The 12,213-nt window shown below is 40.3% G+C and overlaps 1 protein-coding gene across 8 annotated transcripts in view; it reads right to left on the reverse strand.

Annotated features, from left to right (window-relative positions):
• ARHGAP6 (Rho GTPase activating protein 6) overlaps positions 1-12,213 on the reverse strand; it is a 337,142-nt gene that overhangs the window by 32,222 nt on the left and 292,707 nt on the right. For all 8 annotated transcript variants that reach the window (XM_055802144.1, XM_027785505.2, XM_055802145.1 and 5 more), the window contains 2 exons: positions 11,014-11,085; positions 1,853-2,109 (listed from right to left, as the gene is read on the reverse strand). In XM_055802144.1, coding sequence (XP_055658119.1) covers positions 1,853-2,109; positions 11,014-11,085 — 329 coding nt within the window. The remainder of the gene's footprint in view (positions 1-1,852; positions 2,110-11,013; positions 11,086-12,213) is intronic.

Below are 12,213 nucleotides of genomic sequence, written 5' to 3' on the forward strand. Positions count from 1 at the left end.
GTGTGAGAACAGGTTGTATCAGTTGCATGTACTAATGAATCGCTTTTATTTTTTTTAAGCATTTGCCTTGATATAATCAAAAATAATCAGTACAACACTGCCCACAAGACAAAAGATAAGTGCAAGGCTTCCTTAGCGTCCCCTAAAAAACCTCAAGGCAATAGAGGAAGTACACTGATAAGCCTAAGTATAAAGGCCAAAGACAGACAAGATATGGAACATGAGCTGCTATTAATGTTAAATAATTGACAATTCATTAAGTACATTACTGAATAACAGGTTAATTTCCAAGAGGAAATGCCAGCTCCCTCCACGTCACACTGCCCACCTTAGTTTACTCTTAGCTCTCTGCAGGTGAAGCATGCACTACTGCATGAGTGGCTATGGACTAAAGCCTCAGTTTCAACACCCTGAAAGCTGCGACCCTCGCATTAACAAAAAACCAAACCAAACAAGCAAAACACCCACAGGCTTCACACATGCATTATCCTTCCCTCATATGAAAACAGGTTCTGAAGCCAATGGGTGTATATGGTGAATTTCTATTTTTTGTCACTGCCTATGCAAATTCTGGAAGAAGTCAGTGGGTTTCCCTTCACACTTACATTCAAGCGTACTTTGCACTTTTGTGTGAACGCAACTGCCTGTTTGCATGGTCTGGACAGGCCAATAGATGTGGATTACGCGTACATAAGAATGCAAACATATTCAAAGTATCATGCCCTCAGCTATTTGTAGACACTTCAAGCTTCAGCTGACAGCTAGAGAGAAAGAAGGCAGGTCATGGGACTCTTCAATCTTCTCTTAATTTGCAATTTATTCCAGTTCTACCCTTCTTAACACCCTGGTGTGAAGAGCCCTACATAGCATTTCTCTGAAGCAGGTTTTATCCTAGGAATGAAAGAAGGTGAGGATCCTAAGAAACTGTTTTATGTCCTAGCATCTGTTCTTCTACCCCAAATTCTTTCTCAGATCACTTAACAGGGGTTTTTATTGGAAGTATTTTATTATACATTTTTTCTCCCTCCACTGCAAGCGAAATTAAAAAGCAGTAATTCCAGAACCTCTACCCCATGTAACAACAACAACAACAAAAAAAACCAACCCAAAAAATCTAATACTGTTACTAGTTGCAGTACTGGAAAACCGGACAGCTCAGAGCATAAAATCTATTTACAAAGAATAGAACCATGCAAAGAAATGGTCTACCAGGTACCTATTTTACACGCAGGATTAACTTGCAGCTCAAACCACTGCACTGGGTTCTGCTGCCAAAGGTCTCTTCATAGCCTGTGTGTAGAAATATCTTTCAAAGAGCCTCGTAAAAATTTACTCTTACTTACCACCAAGAACATGATCAGAATTAGACCGTGGGGATTTTTATTAATATTAGGATAAGGAATAATAGTTAAGATTTATTTCTAAATTTGTGGAGCTACATTAACAGAAGCATACATATATATATCAATCACACAGGTTTAGTCTTCCCCAGCCGAAAAAAAAATAGGTTGAAGGTGGATGGAATTTGTTAAATCTAAAAGAACTAGACAGAAGGAGGTAGCCAAAGGGAGTGAACAGGAAGATTTCTAAATAATCTCTCTGCCACTTTGCAATCTGGAACAGACTTGAACATTCCATGTGATCTTTTCCCATCAGCATCAGAGAAAGATTTCCACTACAGTTAGAATCTTCTGGGACTCATCAGGCTGGCTTCCACCTGAACAAAACCATTACTGTTTGAACATGACAGAAGAAATACTCCACAATCCACAGATAGATCAGGGTTTTTATCTGCTCCAGCTAGACCCTCCAGACCTACGGGCACGCACCACATTGTGATGGGTCTACTTACACGCCTCCTTGCTCGTGGCGCTGGCTCAGGTGTGTTCGGAGAAGTGGATTCGTTCGGCGTTTCTGAGGTTGAGCTAAGAGATGAGTTACTGCTTGAAAGTTCTTTGTTCTGCCTTTTAGTTCCGAACGGCAAGAGGAAGGCCACAAAATCTGAAACATCTTTTTGCTCTTCTCTCTGAGAATCTTGCTTGAGCTTGTAGGCCCGGTCATTAGCAATCACTTGGGACAAGGGCATTCCAAAAGCCTGGGGAATAAATTCTGCCACGACGACAACAAAAAATAACATTTACTGAAGGTCTGGTATTTATTTAGTACAGAAAGAATTAAGTTTTAAGCTGTTAAAAAGAAAACCAATCTGAAGTCCCTTTAAATACATAATAATTCCAGTGAGGTACTAGACTGCATAATAATAATAAAAACAATAATAATAATAACAACAACAGCAGCAACAGCAGCATTCAAACAATAAAATAATAGTGGACATGTGCCAGGTAATAGTAGCCCCATAGTATCTGAAGACTGTTTCCAGTTGGATCATGCAAGGTACACCACACAGAACCTTGGAAAATCACTTGGGAGCAGACCTAATTAAGATCTTAACTTCCACTGAAAGCAACTGGAAGTCAGACACCTTTGGCTACATCCAGATGGCAAAGGGCCATCCAAGGCTCTGGTAACCTCACACTGAGACTGGGGAGCCAAACTGGCCTGTGCCACAGCTCGTTCGTGCCTCAGACCCCTTCACCAGGTTTCTTTCTCACAAGTGCTGCAGGGCACCCGAGTCAAGGGGCACATGCACATGCATGGTCTCATTACAGGTCAGGAGGGTAAGTATGCACCTACCTGTACAGGGAGCTTGTAAGTGTATCCACTATTCAGACTAAGCCTTCAAGCAGATGGTTTTAAATATATACAAGAACTATACTGCTTTAACATACTGTAAGATTAAACCAGTTTAATAGTGGTGTATCAGTACAAAGGGTCTTTGTAACAGCACAAAGATATACAGGGACACGTAGAAATACAGAAAAATACAGGTTTCTCTTAAATAATAAAAAAAGCATAATCCCATCCCATATCAATATAACTGTAATGTACAAAACCAGCATATACTTCAGATCTCAAAGTAAAATGCTCAAATATTTTACAAAACAGAAAAATGCTCTGCAGGGAATCAGCTAAAACAACTAACATTGAAATTCTCATCATTAAGTTTCATATCTAGACCTATCTGAGATTAGTAGAATGAAAACCACTGGACCAGACTGCTAACTAGAATTCTTTTGTACCCAAATGGAATGAAAAAATAGCTATTGACTTTGTTCATCCTGGTGAAAATGGATGCAACTTCTGCTAGGTTCCAGCTTCAGACCTGCTTGTATCAGGAATAAGCAAAGCACCAGAGATTAAAAGCAATGTCGCTTTTTTTTTTTTTTTTTTAAAGTATGAAAAAAGGAAAAACAGCAAAGGCAAACAATAAAATCCTTGTATACTACTTTGCTACAACCGACTAAATGATTAAAGTCCAAAGTTCCTCCCGGGACTTAAAGTCTGACTATGTCTTTGATGACACTTCCAAATTTTATCTAGGCTTGCATTATCATTAAGATTAAATTAAGGCAATGCAGAGTATATTTTATGAATCTTGAATGAGGACACTACTAGCCCACCATACTAAAGAGATAAAGGCCTGTTGTTCTGATTTGGTGAGAAATATTACTGCTCTTTAGAAGTATAAAATGTTAAGACATGAACTAACTTTGGTGGCCAGGCAAAACTAAACCAGGAAGCAGAGCCTCACAACATTATCAAGAAATCTGGAGATGACCTGTGAGTACAATGACATCTAAACCCACCTGCATTAAATTTAGGACAAGAAAGAACATCATCACATGAGTATCAAGCAACGCAAGGACTGCCCGTTCCAGGAGTCCAGAGTTAGATCGATCCCTCCTGTACCCAGCAGAGTGTGCTTATAAAATGATGAGAGTATTAGTATTGACATTTTTTACTATTCTGAATTATCGTCTCAATGAATATTTAAGATCACAGACTTGAAACACACATATGCAACATGTCTCCACTTCTGGCTGTCTAACCGGGTACTTTGATGTACTCCAGCACCCCTATTCATCTGTCCTTCCACAACATTTCCTGAGAACAGCCACTAACACAAATCCTGAACATAAAATATTTCTCTGGTGTTGATTTACACCCATTCACGCTTCAAATTGGTATATGACAGCAGTATGTAGCTCAGTGATGCCCAACAACATGCTGATGCCATTGATCCTACAGCACACTAGGATCAACTGGGACAAGATCAGCAGGAGATAAGATCTCATCACTGTTTCATTAAAGTAATTTCATTAAAATGACCTTCTCCCTGACTGTGTTATGTAAAAGCTGGTATTCTGAGGTAGGTGTTGCTCCTGCTTGAAAATTCCAAGGTGTGGTTTGCCAAGTTTTTAATTGCTTCTGTTCAGCATGCCCGTAGAGCAGGGTAAGGACACCAAGCCTCTACTCTAGGCTGCTTTGCTGTACGCCTCCTTCTCAGAGGACATGAACCACTTCCCCGATTTCTCAATGTCTGGCAGACATGGAGAGCTGGATGAAAAACAACTGGCTGATTTTCAGATTAAATACAGATGGAAGTGATGCTGGCTGGCAGTAGTAATTACTTTAAAGAATTGGCAAAACCAGTAACTTTTTGCTCGTTTGTTGAAATTAAAAGAATTGGTTGCATCTTCCGCATACTGGCTACAGTCTCAAGTTGCCAGTACTCAGTTGAGTACACAACTCAAGCTGTGTGTGTGTGTGTATGCATGCGCACCATGGGTGGTGGTGGTGAGCATGTTCTGCCCACCACTCTTCAGAAGTATTCAATCCCAACAGTCTTCCCGTTGGACAGGTAATGTCATGCCCGTTACAGTGAATGCCAGCCCTTTCAACATTTCAGATTCATTAAAAAAAAAAAAAAAAAAAGAAAGGTTGTAGTCATGCAAAGTATTTAGCAATCCATTGATGGGGAAGAAAGGGCACTGACTCAGATGTAAGATGTCTAGGTTTGAGGCTCTGGTCTCACGATCAAAGTAAAAGTACCAACTTCCTATTTACTGCTGTAGGCTGGGGATCATCACTGTCGGAGATGTATGTATTTGTATGAAAAAATGTTCCTTAAAGCAGGGGCTCAAACTTTGGTCTGTATATATATACCATATATAAAATATATATTCTAAGTGAGTGCCAAAGCTACTAAGTTAGTTTCTCTCTGTAAATTCAACAAAGATTTGATCACTTAGTCAATTAGGAGAGTGGGCAACTTAGAAATTTTGCAGAAAGCACCATGTAAAAATGTGAAACAACATGGCAGACTCGTCAATCAGCTTGGAAACACAGACTCATATACCTAGCCAGGCAGCACATAAGGACTTGACTTTTGATCCATTCTGGCTTTTTAGTGTTTACTGGCAAATGAGACAATTTGCTATTCTGCAGAAATGCATAACTTCTCTTACCAGAAAGTCTATCTTGCAGCTGAGATAAGTTCCTTAAAATTTTAATCAAAAGTGGTATGTTCCTAAGAAATCTTTCTGTGGTGGTAAATCAGCATTTTCTAATAAAAAGCAGCATGTCACAGAAAAACTCCCCGCCAGAACAAATAAGAGTTTTAGTGATCAGAAATTCTTTTATCTGCTAATCAAATGATGATATCCTGGATGGTGACCCATACAGTTAGCTTACTTGACCTCATGTCACCATGTCCACGTATAGTTTCAAAGACTTCTCTGAAGTTTCAGCTGGTGAAAATTGTGGTTTCCATCCCACAAACCATAACAGTCTATTAAGAACCAGTGAGGTCTATATTCTAGACCCTAATGAGGCCTTTGATGCTAATAAAGTGAAGAGCATACAAGACACCAACTTACTCCCTTCTCCAGCTAGTCAGAGCTCATTGACCTTCAAGGACTGATACAAGGTCTTCTCAATTACTCAGACTTGTTCTGTGCATAGGTCTTGAGAAAAACCTCTAAATTTACCCTGCATAGCTGGGAAGTAAACGTGGAAGACCTTTTCAGGAGTTCTGAGCTATGGAAAAATCAAACATCTACTGCTGGATCTGCGAATGCCACAGAGCTGTCAGGAAAGCCATGTCCCAGGAACTCCAGCATACAGAGTGGCTCTGCCAAGGCCCCTCAGATGAACCTGCCTAGTATTTATATTGAAGCACAAGCAGAAAGGATGATTCTCAGTTGCTCAACAAATCACGTAACAAGTGATTATTATTTCTGAGCAGGTAGGGATTACTGGAACCAAGGCAATACGGAGCTGGTTTATTGACAAAATCTTCTAGGAGAAATCCTTTCTGGGAAGCATCTCTCTCAGGAATGCCTGTGTGTACTTTCCAAGTAGGCATGCTTACGCTGACCCCCATATCACTGGCAGGAGACAGACAAAAGGCTCCGCTTCTGCTGCCATCAACATTAGTGGTGAATCGGTAAGGGAACAGTCCTGAGTCGCCAGCATGCAGAGCATCCTGAGAATTTCTTATTCCAAGCAGCACTGATATTTTACTGCTCCTCCAGCCCAAGTACTGTTTGTCAGCAGCTAAAGCAAATGTTTGGAGATATATGTACACTGCATGATTGAGAGTCAATATGGCCATTAATAACAAGGAGGCTGGTTAGAGAAAAGCAAAGACACTCAATGATGGAAGCTGAAAATATTGCTTAAATATCTGGGCAGAGTGCAGCTCTCCTGTTTCATCAGTTTATATCCAGCAAGCTTTGCTATATCCTGCTCTGGTGAGTCATTCAGAGATGTAAAAACAATTTTAAAACCACTTGTTTTAGAATTTTCCCCATTTTAACGAGATGATGGCAGATGTAAAAAAGGACAAAATAAAGACATGAATCTCATTTTAAATGCATTTAATTCTACGTTAGTGTGTCTTTGTTGGCCTTCAGAAGTATAAGAGTTTGCTGAAATTCTCAACAGATAGATTGATCGACCGATCCATCTAAATAAAAAGTGATGTTAGGAGACTAAAACTCCATAGATTGGACCAAGTTCTAAAATGAGTCATTAAATCTCCAAATAGTCTTAGAAGAAATGAGTATTATATACTTTTGGTTATGTCTTTTAAGTGCAGATACTCAGTGGGGTGAGGTGAAGGAGAACAGTCTTGGGCGCAAATTGGAGAGAGGTGGTACCTCCCCAGAGAGAACAACTCCAGAATTCTACATTCTAGGGTGGTTCAGTACAAGTCAGTGCTGAAGGAGAGGGCTTGTCAGGCAAGACCAAGGATGCAAAAGTCCTCCCTGTTCCTTCTCAGGAACTGCCAACACCTGAAGACACAACACTGGCCGCATGCACTACAAGCTGCACAAGGCTCATATTTCATGCACCCTGAAGCAAAATCTCCATCACGCATGGCTTCCTGCACCAGGGGCACTATTACATGGTGCTGTGTGATCATCAGGATTAACCTTCAGGAACCTACCTATTAACACAAAAAAAAAAGGCTTTTCAGGTGGCACATACTCCACGCAAAAGCTAACAACACAGCTACTTCAGCTGTTATTTGTCCTGGTATGTGGGGTCTCCCAGGATGGGATATAGGAAACTCAAAATGTTTGGAATTAACTACGTACTCTTCAAACTGCAACTGTGCTTACAAAAGTGATGGTGAAGGGACAAAAATGCTGTTTGCGTTAAGGCAGCCACAACTCGTCTATAAAATGTTCTGGAAATCAGCTTTCCTGCTTCCCCTCTGATGTCCTGCAGCCTGGTCTTGCTGTTTCCCTCTCATCACAGTGCAGCTGGACTAGTTACCAAACAAAAACAAAAACCAAAACAAAACAAAACCACAAAAACTCAAAACGAAACAGATGGAAGGCATGAGGACTAGGGACCTGCCCCGGCCCTGCACTAAGTGCTCCCTCCTTCTGTGTGAGCACATCCACGTCCACTGTGTGGAGTGTTTGTTTTGGACTGGTTGCCCAGAAATGGAAGATACTCTCTTTATAAAATCAATGGTAGAAATGTTTGTTAAAAAACTACCGTGGAACAGACCAGGATAATACCTGTAGCTCGCTGTGACACACATGCTGAGGGAGGTTAACTCTGACTTTGGGTGGCACAGAGACCACTGTTCAGGGAAAGTGGGGCTTGGATAAGCTTATCCTTATGGCGACCAGCAGCATGAGGCCTTACATTTTTCTTTCCAGAGCCAGCTCATCACCTGAAAGCTGGGTCATGCTGTCCCCCCTAACTCCTGAGGCTGGGGGAGATGCTGGTGCTGCTGCTTCCCACAGGGAAACAGCCACCTTTCACCAACTGTGCCAGGCTAATGGCCCACATGGCACAATCCAGCACCCTCCTAGTTGACCATCCCCTTGGCTGTCATGGATTAAGAGTCTGCTCAGCAAGTATCCATGGGGCAGATGATCTTTAATAACTCAGAAGGGCAGAGAAAAGTACACCAGAAACAACCATGGACAGAAACCCTGAGAAGCAGGGCGCCATATGCTGCTGTCTAGGCTATTTTTGCCTAACATTTGCTGTTGACAACAAAGAAGAGCCAACATGACTTTATTTTCACTCTGCTGACACAACTTGGTTGGGAACCTGACTCCTTCCAAATTCCTGGCCCTCTTTATTCTTACTGATCAACTTGATGTCCTGAAGGAAGGAAAGAAATACAAATTCTGCTGTTTGCACAGTGCTGAGGTACTTTCTCCTCAGGGGGTGCTCCTACAGTATTTTATACATGGAGAGAGCATGTAAGACATATCTATAAATGAGAATAAGGCAGTGGAAGATGGGAGAAAGAGGATAAAAGCAGAGGGGTACATGTTTGAAATGCCTGAAGTTAAAAGAAGAAGGAAGAAAAGATGAAAAAAGGAATTAAAATTAAGAGACTCAGCATAGTGTAAAAACGCTTGGGTATAGTTAACCAGAAGATATGGACAATGCTGCAAAACAGGAAGTAGATATACATACAAGGATGAATAAGTACGAAGTGCTGACCTTTGCTGTGGGCAACTACTGAGCCCTAAAGAGCCAAGTGCACTCAGAAAAATCCATCAGATTAAAACCAGAAAGTATCCCCAAAGTTGTTAACTGATTGGAGTATAAATGTTACCATGCAGGGCAGACAAACAAAAAAATCCTTGAACAGAAATGTAACAGCAGAAAATAACGTTATCTGTATGTAAGTGCTCAACCAGTACAGTTGTGTAATTATCAGAAACAGGTGTCAGCTGAAATAAAACAAGGCTGTAAGGAAATCACGAGTACAGGGCAATGTAAGAAAAATTGTTTGAAAGATCTTCGGCAGCAAAGAATCTAGAGGAATAAAGAGCAACTCTGGGTTAAGAATACAGAGCAACTCCAGGTTAAGCATTTGTATGCATCACCAAAGGAAGTTATCACTTCTCAAGGCACCACACCAAAAAGGCATTAAAGGAGCTCTGGAATTGCAATTGCAAAGATCCACCAGGTTTGGGTGACATGACAAAATTTGGTCTTTTGGTGAATTATCAAATCAATTTATTATTGCTCAAATCTGCTACTGCAATGAAAAATGTGAGAATAAAAAGATAAACTATATTTAAACTCTCAAAAGAGCTTCTAAATAGGAGACTATCAAAGTCCTCCTACCCATATGAGGGGGGAAATAAAAGCGTTCAGTGCATCAACAATTTGTGAGACACAGAATGTTTAAAAGATAAAAAAAAAAAAAAAAGGCAGTAAGTGATTAGCCATTTCTGATGCAGAACACTGCACAGACTACTATGAAGATCAGTGTCTGGCAAATGCACTGAAAAGTAGGGAAGGTTTTGCAACAGAACTGTGTTGCTTTGCACTTCTAACTGCACGGAGAACTATAGGAAAAAAACCAAGAAAACAAAGTAACATAATGACTAATTAATTACAGTGCAGCCAAATGTAATGCTTTGATAGGAGCAGTACAAAATAGATTATTCCCCAAAGGTGGCTATAAAAAACATTCAACCACTAAATGTGTTCCTTCAAGACTCCCTCTGCATATGGGCTCAGTCCTACATCAAGCAATTCTCATAAAAAATGAAAGATTTGGTACTTGCAATGCAACATGGGAGGCCACTGGATTTATCCAAACAAATATGTCAGGAGACTTTCAGTTTTAGAAAGGCAAACGTTTTCCATAGCCATTTTAAAATCAAGAAAATAATAATCCCATATATGAAGTCATCAAACTAACAAAAATTAAAAGGAAAGCATTTACTTGCTGACAAATATCTAAAGTAACTTTGAAATGGGGATGTTCATTTTTTCAATGGACTTTTGAAGTTCCATCCTTCTGCCAAACAATTACAACCAATAACATCAGAGTTACCAGATCACTTCTCTTGTTACAAATTTGTGCTTTTGTGTGTGCACCTTTGTGAAACTGGGGTGTTAATACTGAGTTTTACCACCACTTTTCCAGAACTTCTTTTCCAGGAAGGAGCACAAAATTAGATGCACCTACGTGCAGAAAACTGCAATGGCAGAGACACTTTTCAGCTCTCAACATCCAGACTTAGTTTAAATGGCTGCAAATTACAGGTCAAGTCCAGTGGATTAGAACCCAGCCCACAAAGCTGATTAGTGTCCACACAAAAGAGTGCAATTGTATCTGTAAATCCGTGTCACATGGAGTCTAATAAAATCCAACTGATTGGTAATACTGAAGCATTTATGTATTTTAAACAACAGCTATATTCCTAAGGTTAAAAAAACAGAAAAGCAAACCAACTGACTTGCTTGGGCAGGGCTGGGTTCACATGCTTTGCAAATTGAAAGAGGAGAGTGCAAATGCAGGTAAACAACTGGATTATATTACCCAGACCACACTCTGCAATGAATGGTGAAAATGGGGAGAAAGAGCAATGAAGAAAAGATGCAGTCCTTTAACTCCTCCTTTCTCCCAGGAAATAAGCTTTCAATTGAAGAGATCTGGGTAATACTAATGACAAACAGAAAAGATAAAACATATTTTTCACCTGGGAAGTAAATACCTGGGGAGCACACCAGTAACATTCTCCTACTTCATAATGTATAAATGTAAGACTGAAGAAATCTCATATGCAAAACTAAGGCCTGACCAGTAAATATGTACTCATTTTATTTTACCTTTGTCTCTGTTCTTCTCCTTTCCTAATGAGTCCAGTTTCTTTCTTAATGATTTCTTCCTCTTTTGTCCATCTGTAAGAGGAAAAAGGAAAAAAAAAAGAAAAGGGAAGTAAGTGAGGAGAAAGAATGCTGAACAAACCACGGCACAAGCGGTAAGAACATGGAGTGAGATGGCCACAGCACTTGGGGTCAGGAAGGGTGTTGAGGTACATTTCACAAAGGCTGAGGACTATTACAGTCCTTCAGCCCAAAGGAGTGCTGCTTTGTTCACCCACGTGATGAGGCTTTACCGGGGAACTAAAATACATCACTGCGTGCTGATGGGCATTCTACACACGCGTGGTCACACAGCCTACATGGCGGAATGGTAAGCTCATTTTGAAGACTTAACAATGAAGGTTTGCTGCTGGATGCTCCTATAGCAACATACCATAAACCTAAAAGGTACTGGTTAGCCCTCTGCCATGGTCACATGACTGTGGTTCAGGTGTGGAGCTGAAGGTAGTATTTGGAAAGGGAGGATTGATAACCTCCAGGATAAATTCTGCATACCAGTCTTACCAGTTTGTGATAGCTGACCACCTTCACACAACCCATCTGATCCGAACTCACACAGGGAACTTGCAGTTTGGCACAGCATGTCCAGATCGGTTCAGAAAGATTAGAGTCTCAGAGAAATTATTGTTCTGACACCCTATATATAATCCAAGTTTTCACTAAGGTATTAAAGACCAAAGATTTTAAGCAACAGTGTAGGCAGGTTCGTTCTTGAAACAATTATGGCAAAAGGTTGGCTGTCATTATTTCCTTCAGCAGCATCTTTTATAATGAAAAGCCAACAAAAATGCATTTTATTTATTAGGTCTCAGCAAATACCAGGGATTAAGACATGGGCCTGCTTTAACTTGCACTTTAAGTTCCAAAAACTTATAAAGGGTCTAACGTCAGGACTAATGCTAATGCTAACAGAAGCACCACTCCACCTAATTAATGAATGTACCTTTTACCTTACTGGTTTTGTAATAGGGCAAAAACTCAAAAATGAACACATTGTATCTGTGTTTCACTTCTATAGTAAGAAGGTCACCAAATAATCTGCCTCAACAAGTTTTTCTAGTTATGTAAGCCAGTGTCTTAAGTGCTCTTTTACAGCAGGGAACATACCATAGGGGAGTGAAGTGGATCTCCATCAATTAACTC

The sequence above is a fragment of the Falco peregrinus genome, chromosome 4 (assembly GCF_023634155.1).
Source record: "Falco peregrinus isolate bFalPer1 chromosome 4, bFalPer1.pri, whole genome shotgun sequence".
NCBI lineage: Eukaryota > Metazoa > Chordata > Aves > Falconiformes > Falconidae > Falco > Falco peregrinus.